The sequence below is a fragment of the Dreissena polymorpha genome, chromosome 3 (genome assembly GCF_020536995.1).
Source record: "Dreissena polymorpha isolate Duluth1 chromosome 3, UMN_Dpol_1.0, whole genome shotgun sequence".
In the NCBI taxonomy this organism is placed as follows: Eukaryota; Metazoa; Mollusca; class Bivalvia; order Myida; family Dreissenidae; genus Dreissena; species Dreissena polymorpha.
In genome coordinates, this window is record NC_068357.1 from 145,646,357 (window position 1) to 145,666,752 (window position 20,396).

Here is a 20,396-nt window from a genome sequence, read left to right on the forward strand (position 1 = left end):
CGCTAAGTTTTTCACTCACCCTAACGCTATTTAAAATATACATTGTCTACATTTTCATGAATAACATGATGCATTTACACACACAAAAATGCTAATTTTATATTAACAATATGTATTAAGTCACTTTTGGGCATAATAATAAGTCAGATACATGTAATAAGTTCACCTTCATCAATTTATTTAGCCTCAAAGGAATCAAGGTATTTTGCTGAAAAGGATCAAGACAGGATATCGATTAACAGCGTCAAAAGTGCAAACAGCGAGGATGGATCTAGTGTCAACAGCATGAGTAGAATAAACAGCAAGGATCAGTTGAATGGAAACAACACTAACAGTGAGAGTGGAGTTAACATTGCAGACAAACGGCTAGAGACTAGTCAGAAGGATGTTGAAGATGTCCTTGATCCAAAACCAGGCCATGATAGCTCTGAAGGTGCTGAAATAACAGACAGTCTTTTATCTGACATTGCTAAAATCAGTGTTGGTGATTATACAAATATAGAGAGTAATAAATTAGATATTCTTTGTAAAAATAAAGATGATGAACATGAAGATGTCATAGAAGAACATTCACAATGTTCTGATGAAGATGGAGAAGAAATAGAAAAGGTGTTAGATACAAAAGTTGACATAGAGTTAAATCATGTTTCTGCTTTAGTTTGGCCTGTAAATGAATCTATAAATGACATTGATGCGATGGCTAACCTTTCTAAGGTGAGTGAAGAATCAGTGGATATCAGCAGAAGTGAGGAAAAGTCTGCCATAGAGTCATTACGAAGCACATATGTAGAAACTAAAATAAATGAAAATAAAGAAATCTCTAAAGAAACCACTCACAAAACTGTTGATGATTCAATTACTGTAAAACATTCCAAGCTGTTTTTGCCTGAGAGTAATCAACCTTCCTCAGTATTTTATGGCCCAGACCAAAACGAAAACCTAACCAAGGATGGAGGTAAATACAGAAATCTGGACTTAGAATTAGCAAAACTTGACAATTATCTAAGCAACACAGAAGAACATGCAAACTCGGATACGGAATCTGATAGTAGAACAGCAGTGGATCAACTTCTGTTGTCCACTGGTAGACGAAAAGAGATCAAAATAATTGACAAAGGACAAGCCACTTTAGTGGAGGATCGAATTCAAGGTTATGTTCCCAACCAACTTGAAAAGTCTTTAGCTGAATTGGAGCAGCAGTCTGAAGCCACTGCTGATGCAGACGGTCATGCAGGTACATGGTTTTCACTGTCCTCGCACGATGGCTCTAAATCCCCGTCTATTTATTCCTTGTATAAATGGCCAATGAAAGCCAGCTCTGCAACAGAAGACTTCTACTCCAAATACTCTGTCTCATCACCGTCAGAATCAATGTTACCAACTATTCCAGAGACAGCCACAAATAATGATATCATCAACACAAAAGGTGTTCCAAATAATGTATGTGACTCCCCATCTCTGCTTTTAGCAGCCAAGTTACTAGCAAACATTTGGACAGAGATAGGGGCCAATGGAAACATCTACAGTCTTTCAGTGTCGTCAACGCATGTATGGATAACTGATCGCAGTACAAACATTTTTTACGCCCCACTAGGAGAGCCTGGGATATCCTGGAAAAAGGCCATTGGAAATGCTAGTCAGATCTCTGTGTCTAAGGATGGAAGTATTGTCTGGGCCCTTAACAAGGGCGTTGTGAGCGCGGGTACCAAGATCACACCCAAGCGACCCGAGGGCATGAAGTGGGTGGAGGCCGTGAGAGACGTCGCTTACATCTTTGTCGATGAAACTTGTGCATGGTAAGACAAGTTTGTAATTTTGGTATGGTTTTAAAGTATGAATTGTTGTGTGATTTGATTTTACCATAACCACTATTTTTGTATTGATCTTTATCAAACAGTCCCAATAAACCAAACTTAATTTTGAGAATTATAATTGATTAAAAAGGCAAAAAAGTAAAATACCTCAATCAAGTTCTTTTTATGCCCCTGGATCGAATGATCGGGGTATATTGATATTAACCTGTCTGTCTTTCTGTCTGTCATTCACTGTGTCTGTCACAAACTTTAACCTTAGTTAAAATTTTGCAATAACTTTTGCAATATTGAAGATAGCAACTTGATACTTGGCATGCATGTGTATCTCATGGAGCAGCACATTTTGAGTGGTGAAAGGTACAGGTCATCCTTCAAGGTCAAAGGTCCAAAAAACTAACCCAAGGGAAGTAATAAGCTTCGAAGGGAGATAATTATCTGTACCTGCCAAATGATAAAAATAAATAAATAAATCGAAGCGGCGCATGAGGGGGCATTGTGTTTCTGACAAACACATCTCTTGTTTTTTCAAATTATTGACTTTTTGGGAAAATATATAATACAAATATACAGGTATTTTTTTTATGCAGCAAAAAACAAACAATATGTTTTACTGTATAAACATAATGATAATAATGTTTATAAATCTGATGTGATCAACCCTTTTTTACCCCCTATATTTTCTCATTGAACAAAATTAGATAAAAAAATAATTTGGCTGATTTTCTTTTGTAAAAATCAGTTATATGAAAACAAAATTGTGAAGATTGTTAATTTGTAAAAGCTGCTTCATAACAATCACATTTTAAAGGTATGTGAAGACCAACCACCAAGTGAAGATGCAGAAGGATCTGTCTCGTGACCGCCCTTGCTTCAAGTCGGTGGACGTGCCCTGCGAGCACCGTCTGAAGCAGATCACGTGTCGGGAGGGGGTCGTGTGGGCCCTCACTGAGCAGTGTCGCTGGCTCTACAGAGACGGGGTCTCAAAGAGCAAGCCCGAGGGGTCGGGATGGAAGAGTGGGGACAGGTGAGAATCTGTAGAAATACAGGCTTTTACTGTGAATTTTTAGTACCGGCTTACCATGTGAGACACGCTCTTGGAATATGGGGCGTTATGCATGTGTGTTAAGTGTCATTTCAGATAAGCCTGAGCAGTCTTTGTGGACTTATCAGGAATGAAACTTTCGGTCTTAACTTGATTTTTATAATGAAGAGAGTTCCTATAGCAAAAAAATACCATAAAAGAGGAAAGCGTCGTCACTGATTAGCCTGTGCAGTTTCTGGGACAATACTTAACACACATGCATTAAGCCCTGTTTCCTGAGAGAGCGGCTTGTTTGTGTTTATCAGATAGAACAGAAACATTTTTAAATCTCAAATATCATAATTACATGCAGTGGTTCTAACTAAAAATTATGGATAAGATGTTTTTTTCCAGATGAACAGGTTTAATTTTATAGCCGTATCAATTATACCAATCAATTACAGGCAAGGTGGTGACTGACTTGATTATCTTTTTGAATGCTATTTAGAAATGGTAGGATTTATCTGCACAGCACATAATTTGTCTAGGTATTAAAATTGAATCATTTTTAATGAGTTATTGTCAGATCTTTACAGTTACAAATACAAGCTGTGGTTTGCAACTCCTATATTTTGCATGTGACAGTCATCAAACTTCTACAGAATCATTATCTCCAAGTGCTACAGTTCATATTGCCAAGGTTTAACTATTGCAGGAGTTATTATACTTTGCCACTGTCTTGTGACTGCAGTTTTTTCTTTTGTTCAAGTCAATTGTTAATTCTTAGTGTCCATTTTTGACAGAAAAGCATCCTTGGTGACAGATACACTGTCTATGACAGCTTCATGGTCTTAATTACAGCTACATACATGGAAGACACTGAATATAGCCTCTGTCCGGGTGTCTGATGAATTAGTGTTAATTTCACATACACACATTTTCTACTAACCTGACTGACTAACTGTGTTGGATTTCAGGTCAACCATGTTCCATACAGGTTGTGTTTAAATAGGATATAAAGGAAATCAGCCAGAAATGCTTAAGACTGTCCAACAAGATTTTTTAAATAAGAATGTGTCAGTATTTACATGTTTTTCTGTGATTTATGTTATTAAAGTTTAATTATGCATGTATAAGTAGTCTCATTTTATCACATTGTTTTTAAAGAAGATCATATCAGTTTAGTTGTTGTTTTTTGAAATTATAATTCTGACATCTAGGATTAGAAGTACCCATAAAACATTATTTTGCAGCATTTTTGAAGGACTTTTAAGATAGTGAGTACAACTTTACATAAATCTAATCAGTCAAGCTGTCGCTCAGTTTCTATGTATGGTTCATCCTTTCGACCTATCCTGGGGCATAGGGTCGCCATCACAGCACACCATCGGTCCCAATTTTGGGCCACATGTTTAGCTGCTCCCCATGACATTCCCTCTTTTTGGAGATCTGCATGAAAGGTTTTCTTCCATTGTGAACTGAATGCCCTATGCACTACAATGGGCAGGTTTCCACTCAGCGTATGTCCAATCCCCTTCCATTTACTATGCCTTATTGCATTATTGAATGATGCTTGTTTTGTGTGCTGTAACAGCTCCTAATTGAATACTGTGAAAGCACTATTTTGGTCAGCACGAAATTTCATAATTTAAAAAAAAATACTATTTTGTCAGAACTTAAATTCACAAATTTCTGTTTTTAAAAATGAAATGCAACGATCTTTTCCTGGTTTGTTGGTAATACTGTTCGCAATAAATTGCAGTTGTGATAAATCATGGTGGGGAAAGGGGGGTTACTCAGGAGTCACTTGCAGGAACTGGATTCTTCATTGCGACACAGTTGGTATGCGTGGATTATATTGGATATTGGTCTACAGTAATTATGTCTTGATTTTGTTAAGAATTTGTCTGAATTATTTGTTTGGAACTTAACTTTGGCAATCTGTCTAGTTACAAAAAAGGCCTGACAAATAATAATGGTTTCACAGTATGTGATTGGAAGGATTTGTCTTCAGCAGATGTTGATGAAGACCTGTAGCTTTTTATCCAGGTGCCTTTGATGCCTCCATTTTCTTATTCAGACAGTTTCAATATATAATTAGTAGATAATCTCTTACTGGGCCATGCACTTCTTCTTGAAACATGTACACAGGCATATGTTTTCTGATAGACTTAAGATCTCAAGCTATGAAAACATAAATTGCCTCTTTAGGTACAATTGCCTCACTTTTCGACAATGAACATAACAGCAACACACACACACACACACAAACAGTTATGTTTACTGCTATTTAACTTTTTGGAATGAAAGATATTTAAATGTTTGTTTATTTATTAACTATAAATACTTTGTCTATATGATCCTGAAAACTTCCTATTGAGAATTGTTTGTGTGCAGCATATGCATATCCATGTTTACACATAATGTGCATTAACCCTTACCAGCCCAGATGCAAAGAGAAAGTGGATATATACAATAAGAATAAAAACCAAAACAGCCTGCGAGTAACTTGCAGTCTTTTTAGGGTTAATGCTGTTTGTTCCCAAAAGTACCTTATGGTTGGAATTGAAAAGTTGAAAACTTGAATCTAGTAAGAATGGTCATATATTTAGTTTGATTTTTTTAAGGGACTACAAATGTGAAAAAGTGCGTATCTGAGTGGTGAAGGGTTAACTTATTTTTTCCCATGAAATTCATTATAAACCTTATGTCTACAGTGGAACAGAGAACCGACTGTTCTGTCACATGGCCTTGGGGGAGGACAATATTGGCTGGGCAGTGGATGTGCTAGGACAGGTCTGGTTCCGTACCGGGGTCACCATGGAGACACCCAGGGGAGACAAGCACTGGTGGCAGGTAGTAGGGGAGATTAAAAAATCTGGAAAAATGGGCTTATGCATGTGCGTGAAGTTTCGTCCCAGATAAGCATGTGCAGTCCTCACCAGCTAATCAGATGCAACACTTCTTGCATAACTTTGATTTTCGTTTAAAAAACACTTAAAAAAAATCCATAAAAAAATGAAATTTTCGTCACATATAAGCCTGTTCAGACTGCATATGCTAATTATGGACAACACTTTACGCTCATGCATTAAGACGAATTTTCCAAATCCAATGTTTATTTAATTCTTTGATGATTGCAAAATGGAAAAAAATAAATACCAGAATTCTAGATATCTTTAGAGCAATTTTTATTTAACTCCATCATTTTAAAATCATTCCAAGAAATGATTATCAATTCATGTTTTTACAATGGCAAATTTCACATTAAAACTTGAAGGTCTTAAATCATAAACTTATCCAACTTGTCAGATTTGTAAGTGTTCAGTTACCCATGTAATTGACTTGTCTAGGCACGCAGTAAAGCAAATTGCAAATAAATTTTTTATAAGGACCTCCCAAAAGTGATTTCTGTTTGAATCAAAGCTATAATTCAAAATACGAACATCATCGTTTATGCAATTGCTAAAAAAAGTGTGTTCAGTATTAAATGTTGCTTACTGTTAAAGGAATTAGTGATTGAAGTACTTTGTTCTGTTGTCCCATCTAGTGAGACAAATATTAAAAGTTAAGATTGAATTAGATTGAACAATATAATTATTTTATTGCCGAAATGGTCTGTTTTTTATGAGTAGAAATAACTTGTTTTTTTTCTGTGACATAAGCTGAAAAAGGTCGAAATTGCCTAAAACACACCTTTGTCGAAGCATGATATTAAAAAAATTAAGCTAATGATCATTTTGGATAAATGTAGGATAAGGACCTTCAAATACTGCTTCTCGTAACAGGTTCCTGATTGTTTTTCAGGTACCTCTGACCGGGGAATATTTCCAGAAGGATCCGACCGCCCTGGACATGCTTCGTACCTTCACCAGCAAGTTTGATCCCCAGCAGCTGAGCCTGCTGCTGAGCACGCAGACCGGGGCCCTGGTGGCGGCACAGAACGGGGTCTGGGTGTGCCCTGACTATAAACACATGCTCCATGTGTGCAGAGGTAGCATTGAAGGTAGGTATGGGGGGCAGAACGGGGTCTGGGTGTGTCCTGACTATAAACACATGCTCCATGTGTGCAGATATACTATTGAAGGTAGATAAACACATGCTGCTTGCATGTAGCCATTCTCACTTTGCTTCTAAGTGGGAATTCACCCTTCTAAGGCAGTGTCTCCAGTTGTATGCATTTCTTGTGTATTTGTTGCATATTTTTTGTTGTGTCTGTATTTTCGTGTGGTATGTCACAATGTTTTGCTTTTGGTTCCTTGCCATAAATAAAGGAATTTCCTGTTTGTACAGCTGAAGTTTTACTTTCTTTAAATTTTGGTAATTTCTGGAATTTCTGGCATGGGTAAATTTATAAGGTTTCATTAACATAACATGTCAAATAAAATTATGATTAGTGTGTGCCAGTGGTATTGAATACTGAATACAATTTGTAAATGAAAATAATTAAAAATACTATTGAGTGTGAAGACAACCTATGGGAGCATTTAAAGAACAATAATTCGCCCCATTTGTGAAAAAAAGGTAACACATGCCTTCTTATTTCAATGTCACAGGGTACCATTTTGCACTGATTTGGCGAATTAATGTATGAATACAAAAGTGTGTGAAAGTGCCTAAAACAATATTTTCATTTTCTTCCTTGTAGTGGACTTTGCCACAACACTCATATTTGAAAATTGTTTCTATGAATGGGCCAGAAATAATTTTTTTTAATAACGTCCAAATACAAGATTTATATGTGTGTTTGTGCAGGCCAGATGTGGTGTGATGTATCCCCAGGCAACCTGGCAATGTCCTGCTGGAAAACAGTGAATGCAAGCACCTGCAAAAATGGGAAAGGTAGGTTGATTTTGTCTTCATTTTTGTTACCTTTCTAAACAATAATGACAACAGTGATGGAGATATTATACAAGCATGTAGCTTAAATGCAGACTTAGCTTGGGATTGAATTTTGGCGAGTCAGTCAAGGTCTCTGATAAAAGAAAAACAGTTTCTGCTCAATAACTTCCAGTTTAATGGTGATAGTGCACTTAAACTATGTGTGAGTCAGTAGCTTACATGCAGACCAAAGTTTTGATTGCACAATTAAGTTTGAAGAGGAACTATTCTACAAAAGTATTTACTTAATACAGTCCTAAGGTTTTACACCTGTTCTATTTTCAATATTATAAGCTACTGAATGCAGTCCTAAGGTTTCATACCTATTCTTTTTTCAATTTTACAAGCATGTATACGATCCTGATATGTTTTGCAGGTTTGTTATGGGGTGTGCAAGCCAATGGTGACATGTTCGTGTTCCAACCCAGCGGGGAGTCATTCACTTGTGTTGAGCTCCCTCGCTCTTCAAGACATACAATCAATACATCCCTCCTGTGTCTGTCTGTGTGTGAGGACGCGGTGTGGGTGCTAACCACCGACGGGACAGTCCATATCCGTACAGGAGTGTCCAGCTTGGGTCCTAAAGGAACAGGATGGGCTGAGCTGGATCTTGCACAGTTAGGTAGGCGCAATAATAAATGAGTACAGTGGAAACCCTCTAAACCGGATCTTCTCTATACCGCAATCCTCTCTAAACCGGACAAATTGTCCATTCCCATTTTTTTTTCCTATAAAACCATGCGTAAAATATCTCCTCAAGACCGGAGTCCCCTCAATTCCGAAAACCGGTCATTCTTTGGATCAAAATTGGGTCATTCCATACGTAATTGTACCCCTCTGAACCAGTGAGGACCGGTTTATTGCACCTCAGACCCTAGGGTCAAAAACGTGTGAATAGCGGATTAAAGAAGCGTAAAATTAATGAAGGTGGTTGAATATTATTAACTGTAAAAATAGCAAAACGATTTAACTAGACTACCTGTTATGTACATTTCGGTCAATAGAAGTGATAATACTGATTATAATTACTGATAACAAAAAATGTTCTTTAGTGTTTGTTTTCGATGTAGGAAGCCATGCAAAATTTTAATAAACTTACTGCTATTTAATTTTGAATTATTTATTTCAATTGCTAATTAAGTGTCATATAAAATGGTGATTTGCAGAGTTCTTGAAGCAGTTGCATTTAGATATTCATTTAGATTTTCGACTTGGCAATTAAGATAGCAAAGACTAAAAATGTCTAAACCTCCTCCTAAGCGAAGGCGCGTGGAAATGTCTCTAGAAGACAAAATCAAACAGATCAAAGAGTCTGAGATTTTGCCTAAACCTACACTCAATATTCTGCACGATTAATGAATGTTATATATAAATAAACTATTAAAATGTGCTGAAAGTATGTGTTTTTCAACATTAGGCTATGTTATTGACCTTCTGAAAGTAATATCGTCAACTTCGCCTCTAAACCGGAATCCTCTCATAACCGGAATTTCCTCTCGGTCCCGGGGATGTCCGGTTTAGAGAGGTTCCACTGTATCTTCATACATATTGTACTCTTTTTTTAGAAATCATTGGTAAGTTTATGTTTTTTGAGCATCAATATGCGAAAATAGCTCTTATATCATGTAGGTTATATGTACATCGTCTAAACACTAGATATTTTACATTAAACTTTGTCACAGAGATAAACATAGTAATTATATAAACATAAGCAGCATCGTATACGGTTATGAAAATACTAGGTAAAATACTTGTTATATATGGCGGATAACTATTTGAAGTTGCACATTGGGCAGTCAGATTAGGAGCTACCATGTCCACTATGAAGTCAAACAAGGTTTCTCTAATGAGACCACGCAACCTTGCGTGACTTAATAGTGGACAGGGTAGCTTCAGCTCATACCGAGCGACTTTCAAGCTGGTTTGGAGCTGCACTGGCTGCTTTAAACCATTTTTGTATAATGCATGTCATTGTTCTTATAGAAGCTTATAGATTATATACATCTTAGATTGATTATCTCTGTATAAAACATAAATAAAATAAATATTTCAACTCTGATCTATGTATTATTTACACATATGTACTATTCATTCATCATTTATGGAGGTTTTTTTTAAAACGACAACAAACAAGAAAATTTACTTTTGAATTACCGATTTAAGGCTCCAAGTATGTGTCTATTACGGCGGCATAAAGGGGACATAGGAAATATTTTATTTAACTATTTCTATGAAGTGCGCATGTCATAGTTATGACGTGCACACGTCAAGGCTATGACGTACGTGAGGAAATATTTTATTTAACTATTTCTATGACGTGAGCACGTAAAGGCTATGACATGTGCGCACGTCATAACTATGACGAGCGCACATCTTAACTATGTCGTGCGCACGTCGTAACTATATCGTGCGCATGTCGTAGTTATGACGTGCGCCCACGATAGATATTACGTGCGTTTGTCATAGAAATAGTTAAATAAAATATTTCCTATGTTATATTATTTAACTATTTCTATGACATGCGCACATCATAGTTATGACGTGCTCACATCAAGGCTATGACGTGCGCACATCATAACTATGGCATGCGCACGTCATAGCTATCGTGTGCCCACGTCATAGCCTTGATGTGCGCACGTCATAACTATGATGTGCGCACGTCATATCTATCGCGTGCGCACGTCATAGCTACGACGAGCACGTCATAGAGACTGTCAAATAAAATATTGCCTATGCCCCCTTTTTGCAACTCTATAACGGGCGCATGTCATAGCTACTGTCAAATAAAATATTGCCTATGTCCCCTTTATGCCACCGTAGTCTATGCTTTCATTACTATAAATATAACATTTAACAATTATAAATGTATCTAATACAGTGGAAGTTCTAATATTTACTTAAATCACTGAAATTTTCCATATTCAATATTTGTTAGACCAGAGCCACTTGGTGAACATTTCCTGCGCAAATTCCTGCGTTTGGTCCGTGGACAGTGATGGTAGTGTATTTCACCGTATTGGAGTGAAGGCACCCTCGGATCTGTGTCTCAATGCTGCATGGCTCCCTGTAGATTGTAAGGGAACCATCTTTACGCAGATTGTTTCCTGCGAACAAGATTGGAAGGTTGGTTTGGTTCCAAACCCTTTTAGGTTAACCAATTTTTAACTGTACATGAATAAATAAAAAAATACCTTGACATTGTTACTGTTCTAAAAATGCTTTTAGTTTCAATCTTGCTTGGTTTTCACACAGGGAAATTTTAACATGTTTATTTTAAGAATTATGTGTAAATTAAATGAGTATCAACATATATTCGGCTGCTAATATATTTAATGTGGCGTAATGCGAAAATGGTTGTTATGCCATATGTGGCCAGTAGAGCTCTAGCCCAGCATGCACACTGTTTAATGTCTGGTCAGAAGCTACCTTGTCCTCTAATGAGACCATAAAACATGGCGCGACTACTGCAGAAGCTCCTGACCAGACTAAGTGACTGTAGCTCTCCTGGACGCATATGGCATTACTCGGATCTTATATTGTCTATAACCATGTTTCAAGTCTTATTCTATATCCAATAAATTCATCCAATGGGCATTCTTCATATGTACCATGTGACTGTCCAATTTATTCCATTATTGGATCCAAAAAGTCTGTATTTTATCCATATTGGACAGTTGAGTACAAGTGCACCAAGCAATTGTTTTATAACGATAAAAGCCGTTACAGAGAAAAACTATCCGAATGTACAATAATCGATTCAAACGGGCGCTTGTCTTGAAAATAGCATAGATGCAATTAAATCATTTTAAAATCAAAATTAAAATTAAAATCAAACAAAGAGCTAAAGAAAGGGATATAGAATAAAAAGCTTATTAGACGTTCTAACTGTACAATACGTGATATATTTGGACGAGCACACAGTTTGAAGTCATATTGGACGAGCCATTATCTCCGTATTGTACAGTGAAACGTCTAATAACCTATAATAATTATGGGTTTGTGAGTATAAGACCAGTGTTATTTAGATAATTGCAGCTACTTGTGAGTATAAGACCAGTGTTATTTAGATAATTGCAGCTACTTGTGAGTATAAGACCAGTCTTATTTAGATAATTGTAGCTACTTGTGAGTATAAGACCAGTGTTATTTAGATAATTGCAGCTACTTGTGAGTATCAGACCAGTGTTATTTAGATAATTGCAGCTACTTGCGAGAATAAGACCAGTGTTATTTAGATAATTGCAGCTACTTGTGAGTATAAGACCAGTGTTATTTAGATAATTGCAGCTACTTGTGAGTATAAGACCAGTGTTATTTAGATAATTGCAGCTACTTGTGAGTATAAGACCAGTGTTATTTAGATAATTGCAGCTATTTGTGAGTATAAGACCAGTGTTATTTAGAATTTAGATAATTGCAGCTACTTGTGAGTATAAGACCAGTGTTATTTAGATTATTGCAGCTACTTGTGAGTATAAGACCAGTGTTATTTAGATAATTGCAGCTACTTGTGAGTATAAGACCAGTGTTATAATGTTAGATAATTGCAGCTACTTGTGAGTATAAGACCAGTGTTATTTAGATAATTGCAGTTACTTGTGAGTATATAAGACCAGTGTTATAATATTGGATAATTGCAGCTACTTGTGAGTATGAGACCAGTGTTATTTAGATAATTGCAGCTACTTGTGAGTATGAGACCAGTGTTATTTAGATAATTGCAGCTACTTGTGAATATAAGACCAGTGTTATTTAGATAATTGCAGCTACTTGTGAGTATAAGACCAGTGTTATAATATTAGATAATTGCAGCTACTTGTGAGTATAAGACCAGTGTTATTTAGATAATTGCAGCTACTTGTGAGTATAAGACCAGTGTTATTTAGATAATTGCAGCTACTTGTGAGTATAAGACCAGTGTTATAATATTAGATAATTGCAGCTACTTGTGAGTATAAGACCAGTGTTATGATATTAGATAATTGCAGCTACTTGTGAGTATAAGACCAGTGTTATTTAGATAATTGCAGCTACTTGTGAGTATAAGACCAGTGTTATTTAGATAATTGCAGCTCTCTTAGTCTGATTAACATTCATCTTCATGTTACTTGTCTAACGCCAAGTTTATTACCTTCATATGCTCCATAAAAGTCAAGGTTCCAATTCATGCTCAGATGTCATCCATTTTCTATGCACATGACAGTTCAAATGTAATAGATCTGTTTCAGAGCTTCTTAATGATTCTTACTGAAATTTTAGAGTTCTCTATAACTTATCTATTTATTGAGACACTGATTATTTCTGCCATATGACCTCTTATGAATGTGTTTTCGTGTTATAAGGTGTGGGCTATAGACGAACGTCGCCAAGTGTATGTTAGAGGGGAAATCACTATGAAGATGCCCATTGGTGGTCAGTGGATACACGTGTCCGGTGAGTTAGAGTTGTTTTTGGTCTGTCTGTCTGCCTGTCTGTCTGTCTGTCTGCCTGTCTGTCTGTCTGTCTGTCTGTCTGTCTGTCTGTCTGTCTGTCTGTCTGTCTGTCTGTCTGTCTTTCTGTCTGCCTGCCTGCCTGCCTGCCTGCCTGCCTGCCTGCCTGCCTGCCTGCCTGCCTGCCTGCCTGCCTGCCTGCCTGCCTGCCTGCCTGCCTGCCTGCCTGCCTGCCTGCCTGCCTGCCTGCCTGCCTGTCTGCCTGTCTGTCTGTCTGTCTGTCTGTCTCAAAACTTTAACCTTGCTCATAAAATGAAAACTCTTGGGTATATGTTCTTGAAATTTCACATGTGCATGCATCTCATTGAGATCTACAATGAAACATGGTTTAAGGTCACTAGGTCAAAGGTAAAGGTCACTGTGACCTTAACATTCAAAATATAACCTTGTTTCTAAAATGGCATCAGTGCGGCTTCAAAGCGCAGTAGGGGGCATTGTGTTTCACAAACACAGCTCTTGTTTATTTTATACTTGTACATATATGTAATACCCTTTTATGCGGAAGCATACCAATTAATGAGTAATTATTTTGAATATGTATGCTAACAAATGAGAATAAATAACATTGAATACATTTTGAGAAACAAGTGAAATGTGAAAATTTCTAAAAAATCTTTAATTAAAATAAGATTTCATCATATCAAAAAATGGCTAGAGATTGTGTGTTCCATATGTTCAGTTATACTTTAAACTTGTACCTTTTCATGGTTTTATTGGTATAAATAATACCTGTTATTGGTATGTGTATTTTCACAGGTACTCAGGCAAAGCAGATAGCATTGTCAGAGAATTTTGTCTGGGTGTTGAATCACTCTGGTGAAGTACTGTGTCGCTATGGAGTTGACCTGGAAAACATTGCAGGTGACTACTGGAGGAAGATTCCGGGCAGCTTTTCGTCTATTTCAGGTACTATGAAACTTGGTTTATTATACCCCCACAAACGAAGTTTAGGGGGTATATAGGAGTGAGCTTGTTGGTCTGTCGGTCTGTTGGTCAGTCTTAAGTGTCGGCTCTCTAATTCAAGTTGGTTTCATCCGATCTTCACCAAATATGGTCAGATGTTGTATCTAGATGATGTCTAGGTCAAGTTCGAATATGGGTCATGCCGGGTCAAAACTAGGTCACCAGGTCACTTAGTGTGTTTTTTAACATTCAGCATGGTGTCCACTCTCTAATTCAAGTAGTTTCCATCCGTTCTTCACCAAACTTGGTCAGAGGTTGTATCTAGATGATGTGTAAGTTAAGTTCGAACATGGGCCATGCCAGATCAAAAACTAGGTCACGGGTCACTTAGTACATTTTACACATTCAGCATGGTGTCCGCTCTCCACTTCAAGTAGTTTACATCGGATCTTCACCACACTGGGTCAAAAGATGTATCTAGATGATGTGTAGGTCAAGTTTGAACATTGGCCATGTCGGGTCAAAAACAAGGTCACAGGGTCACAGTGCGTTTTAAACATTGAGCATAGTGTCTGGTGTTTTTTGTGAAGACACAAGCAAAATATTCTGTGTCAATGCGGCATGTGGGGGTATTCGTCACGTCTGAGACAAAGCTCTAGTTGTATTTTTGTTGTTGATAAATGGTAAGTGGAACATGATGCAGAATCGGGATTGACGCTACATGGCAAATGAAACGATGTGGAAATAAATAGCTGTTCAGTAGGGGAAAAAATGCCAAATTTGAAAATGAAAGTATAATTGAAAGTATATACACACAAAGAACAAGTGTTAAATTGTATGTAACATTTATATTTGTAATTGAGTCACGCTGTGGGAAATCGGGTTTAGTGCATGTGCATTAAGTGTGATTACCCTTTGCAGTCCACACAGGTATATCAGGGAAGACACTTCCTGCCTAGACTAGAGTTTTGTTAAGAAGAGACATCTTTCAAACAAACAATTCATAAAAGCAGATATTTTCACACCTGATTAGCTTGTGTTGTTTGTCCTTCAGCCAGCCCAGATGACACGCTTTGGGGTATCACCAAGGAAGGGCAGCTGATGCGGCGCAGTACCAGGTACATAGTGCGACCTCCAATCGAGTCGCAACGAGAACCACACTTCAGAAACTCCAACAGAAACACCAGCATCTCCAGTGAGGAGGGTGACTGGGAGATGGTAGATGTGATGAAGTTACACTGAGTGGAGTGTAGCCATAACAATGTGTGGGATGTAGCCTGGAAAGTCGTCTGATGAAGTTTCACTGATTGGAGTGTAGCCATAACAATGTGTGAGGTGTAGCCAAGAGGGTCAATGTGGTGAAGTTACACTGAGTGGAGTGTAGCCATAACAATGTGGGGTGTAACTTTAAATGTTGTGATATAGAACCGTAAATGTTATTCCAGATTGGCTGTAAGCGAAACAATTGGAAATGTAGCAGTAACAATTATGACAGTTCCTCATGATTTAATTTAGGAATATGATAATTTTTGTGTTGTTTTTCATGCCGAAAACTCTCAGAGAAAGATTGAGTTTTAATAGAGGTTTTGTGCTGTAATTTTATTTGTAGGTAGCCAACATAAAGACCTATGGGATTGCATTAAGAGCATTTTGGGTCAAGGTCATTGTTACTAAAAATAGAAAGTATTATTTGCTAAATTACTTGCGTTTGGATGGAGGTATTGTGTGTGTGAAGCCTGTAATCAGACATTTGTTTCAAAATTAAATAAATTCAAATAAATGTATTGGTAAAAAGTTGAAAATCTTGTTTCTTGACTTTGGCATAAGACATGTATTGTCTTAATTACAAATGTTTAGCTATAGGTTAACATATGCTATAAAACTACTGCAGATATTCAACTTCAAATATATCTTTGTGGTCATTATATCAGTTGTTGACAGAAATTGTACAATACATTATGGAAGAGGAAGAATAGTCCAGCATGCTTTTTTAGGACAACTGTTGTTTTGTTTATTCTTAGACTTAACTAATGAGCCGTAGACTCGTGCTTAACATTTCAAAGCCTTGCATTATATATTTGGTTTTAATAAGAGCTTGCTATTTTTTCCTTATTGAAAATTTTAAATCTTCATTGCTTTTAAAATGCGTGTCTATCATTTACATGCTTTGAAGGCCTGTGTATAGATCACACCAGCTTCAAACATTAAAATGTCACATCCAGGCTATGAAGTTTAATGTCAATTGCTTACATTTTAATATAAATGTGTGTTTGTTCAGTTAGTGTAGTACATTAACAAATAATCATGCGTTAAATATTTGGTTACAGAATTTTTCAAAAAATTTCATTTCGTTATGGCTGATTTTTTTTACTGTTTGTTACTTTGGCTGGTATGCTTAAATTTTCATTTAGTTAAGGACATATATTAACAGGTGTAATTTCATGGTGAGCATCATCGTTATGTAGTTGTTAATGATACATATTTGATTCCATCCAGTTTCAGCAGTCCATATCCTCTCTAACAAGCCAGAAGGTCCTATTTGCATATGAGCCTTCTGGGAAAACTGGGCTGAATTCATGTGTGCAAAGTGTCTTCCCAGAATAGCCTGCACAGTCCCCGCAGGCTAATCAGGGAGGACACTTTCTGCTTTTATGATTTTATTTTTTAAATGAAGTCTGTTTAAGGGAAAAAACATTTTAGGTGGAAAGTGTCGTTTCTAATTAGCCTGTGGAGACTGCACAGGCTAATCAGGGATGAAACTTTATGCATTTGAATTAAGCCCAGTTTGACCAGAGCGTTGCTCATATGTGCAAAGAAGGCTGATATGCCTATCTGGCTTTTGAGAGAGGAACAAAACGTTTACTCTATACATTGTGCTTGTGTTTATTTGTTTAGTATTAGCTGAACAATTACAGTTCAATCTTATTGTTTAAGGCAAACTTTGCATAATCAGAAGTGATTAATAATGTTTGTGTTTCAACACTGACCTAACTGTATGGATTAAGAATAATGTTTGTGGGTCAACTCTAAACTAACTGTATAGATTAAAAATAATGTTTGTGGGTTAACACTGCACTGACTGTTTAAATATAATAGTGTGCCACCTCCCAGCTTACTGTTTTAGTGTTTGAATTGTGTTGAGAATTATGTTTTGTATCAACTCTCACCTTACTGTTTGAATTAAGAATAATGTGAGTGTGTCTCAACTCCAAACTTGCTGTTTGAATTAAGAATACTCTTTTGTGTAAGCTCCAAACTTACTTTATAGATATATAATGATGTTTTGTATCAAGTCTATCCTTACTATTTTATTTAAGAATAATTTTTGTGTGTCATCTCCCAACGTCGTTTTGGATTAAGAATGATTGTTTGGACAAAATGAAAATCTGAGTGATGTAACAGTCATGAACAAATGTGGGAATGCATGCTTTGATGTTCTTAAATGAGCTTCATAAAATATAAAAATGTGCTGGAGAAAGTCCTATTACTAGCTTAAGATTTCTTGTCTTAAAATATAAAGCTGACATGCCTGTCTCCTCTTCTTTATTTCGTATTTTTCAGTTCTGATAAAAAAAAACACAACATGATGTATTTGATATTGAAACTAATTATGAACAGCCCATACTGATTTGAACTATTCATAGTCCAAAGTGGGTCATGTTTTATGGTAAACTTACTCAAATGGGCCATAGAATTAATCTGACTGCTTCCAATGGGTTTCTTGTTTATAAAGTATTCAATCAATTTCATTGTTTGAACATGATTTTGTCAGAGCTCAAGCAATTTAGATTAAGTACCTAATGACCTAGTGGTATCAAAACTTTGCTTTATACCAGTAAAGTTTGCTTTATTCCAGTAAAATTTGCTTTATACCAGTAAAGTTTGCTTTATTCCAGTAAAATTTGCTTTATTCCAGAAAAAATTGCTTTATTCCAGTATAAAAATTGATTTTAGAAGGGAAACATATGGAAATACACTTTTTTATTTTGATGTTGTATTTTAATGCCAGTGTTTTGAGTTTGCAATAATCAAAATGCAAATGCTTCTACGTCACTTATTTTATGTTTGAATATAAAATAACATGTTTTCTTTAAAAGGCAAACAATTTGTGTAAACATTTCACTGTAAAACAGTTAACATAAGTAACAAGAAACCGTCGGAGACGGATGATGCTCTCCAAAGTTTTTTTTTGTCACAATATTGCACTATATATTCAGATAAAAGGAAACGTCTTGAGGGCACAGTAGTTGGGGGGACAAGATTTTTTTTTAGAAAATTTCAAAGGGTCATAACTCTGTGAAAAATCATCCGACCAGAACCTGCTGATAATATGCACATCTCCTCTTGGTAGTGAAGCTTCCCATAAAGTTTCATTGAATTCCGGTCATTAGTTGCTGAGAAATAGCCCGGACAAAAATTGTGCACGGAGGGACACACGGACAGACAAAGCGGCAACTATATGCTCCCCCCAAAATAAGTTTTAGGGGAGCATAATAAATTAAATTTCTTAATATTTAGCATCTTAAATTATTTATTATATTAAGCATCTTAAATTATTTGTTTTTAAGATAATACGTTTTTCACTTCCTACAAATAATACTGTTTTGTGGTCATAAGTTGTATTCAATCAAATATAGATTATTATGTATTACAATAGTTGTATTAAATAAGTATATATCTGTTGCATTCAATGTTATTCTTTTTCAGCATATGCAGCATGCAACATATGAGTCCCATGTTTCAATAATTGTTGCTAGTGGTCTAGACCAAGTATGAAAAGGGACGGTCTAGACCAAGTATGAAAAGGGACGGTCTAGACCAAGTATGAAAAGGGACAAACATTATATGTAGTATAGTTTACACAAACTGACTGGCATGCATTTACTTGATTAGCAGACTTATTGGTCCCAATAATATTTTTATGCCCCCAGTAGGTAGGCATATAGCAGTTGAAATGTCCGTCAGTCCGTCTGTCAGTCTGTCTGTCAGTCTGTGCGTCTGTCCGAAAACTTTAACACTGGCCATAACTTTTGCAATATTGAAGATAGCAACTTTATATTTGGCATGCAGTTTACAAGTTTATTATGCATTTGTATCTCATGAAGCTGCACATTTTGAGTGGTGAAAGGTCAAGGTCATCCTTCAAGGTCAAAAGTCATAAAATACAATCCAATGGAAGTAATAAGCTTTAAAAGGGAGATAATTTCTTAACCTGCCAAATGATATATTGAAGTTTTATTTCAAAGCGGCTCAATAGGGGGCATTGTGTTTTTGACAAACACATCTCTTGTTTACTTAAAACTTGGCTTAATTTGTAAATTTTTACTATTCAAACATTTGCATTAGACTTGTGTGTAGAAAAAAATCAGTGTAAGATGATATTTTTGTTTGTGCAATCATTGTATTATTTATTTTTGCACCTCCTGTGTGTATACAGGGTGTCTTTTACATGTATTTACCAGAACTGTGTCCCAAGCTCAAAGTTCAAAGTATCACATTCATGCCAGATATAAACTATATGCATAATTTAGTTACCTTTTAAATGTGCAAACAATAAAATGGTTTTGTTGAGATAATCAGTATTCATGAGACATCATTTGTTCATGTCCAAAGTTGTGTTGTGGGTTCATCATGATTTGTGAAAAATATAGTCACTTTGTCATAGTTAAACAATGATAATCAAGTCATGTCATGGGTAGGCTTACATAGACTATATGCTTCATGTTAACTTGTTATTAATTTTAAAATGGAACAGGCTTGGTTTATGCTTAGCGCTGGCTGTAGCATTTGCATTATTAAGTTACAATGGATGTGATTGACTTTATACAAATTAATAAAATTTGATAAAGAGCTTGCTGTGTATGTTTTTTATCAAATAAAAAAGGTAGAAAACACTAAACCCTTATTATCCTTGGTATGTATTAGTTTTGTTTTGTTACATTGCAGTGCAAATTTTTTCTGTTTGAATAATATGTTAACACACTTAATATATTATAATTGCACATGTATTGCCTCTTTTATGCCATCAAAGAGAGGTATATATAGCAATCTAATGGTATAAATAATAACAGATGGTTTACAGGGGAAGTGCTGAGTACAAGAGATCATTTCAGGATTTACAGACTTATTGCACTTAAGTTAATGTTCTTGTGTTAGCTTTACTCCCATAGGATTGAAAGTATTCAAATAAAACTGTGGACATTGATAGGGGAGTTAATATTAAGTTCAGAGTTCAAAAACCAAAACTCTGTCATTTTTTAGAGTTATTTCCCTTTTTTAGTTTTTTAT

The 20,396-nt window shown here is 36.0% G+C and overlaps 1 protein-coding gene across 3 annotated transcripts in view; it reads left to right on the plus strand.

Annotated features, from left to right (window-relative positions):
• LOC127871817 (tectonin beta-propeller repeat-containing protein 2-like) overlaps nucleotides 1-19,959 on the plus strand; it is a 31,853-nt gene extending 11,894 nt beyond the window's left edge. For 2 of the 3 annotated variants that reach the window (XM_052415027.1, XM_052415026.1), the window contains exons 9-19: nucleotides 185-1,796; nucleotides 2,623-2,838; nucleotides 4,089-4,112; nucleotides 5,553-5,691; nucleotides 6,643-6,841; nucleotides 7,591-7,677; nucleotides 8,093-8,338; nucleotides 10,652-10,839; nucleotides 13,059-13,149; nucleotides 13,962-14,111; nucleotides 15,163-19,959. In XM_052415027.1, the coding sequence (XP_052270987.1) occupies nucleotides 185-1,796; nucleotides 2,623-2,838; nucleotides 4,089-4,112; nucleotides 5,553-5,691; nucleotides 6,643-6,841; nucleotides 7,591-7,677; nucleotides 8,093-8,338; nucleotides 10,652-10,839; nucleotides 13,059-13,149; nucleotides 13,962-14,111; nucleotides 15,163-15,350 (3,140 nt within the window). In that variant the 3' untranslated portion in view covers nucleotides 15,351-19,959. The remainder of the gene's footprint in view (nucleotides 1-184; nucleotides 1,797-2,622; nucleotides 2,839-4,088; nucleotides 4,113-5,552; nucleotides 5,692-6,642; nucleotides 6,842-7,590; nucleotides 7,678-8,092; nucleotides 8,339-10,651; nucleotides 10,840-13,058; nucleotides 13,150-13,961; nucleotides 14,112-15,162) is intronic. The other variant, XM_052415028.1, reaches the window with a different exon arrangement.
• Nucleotides 19,960-20,396: the final 437 nt, after the last annotated feature.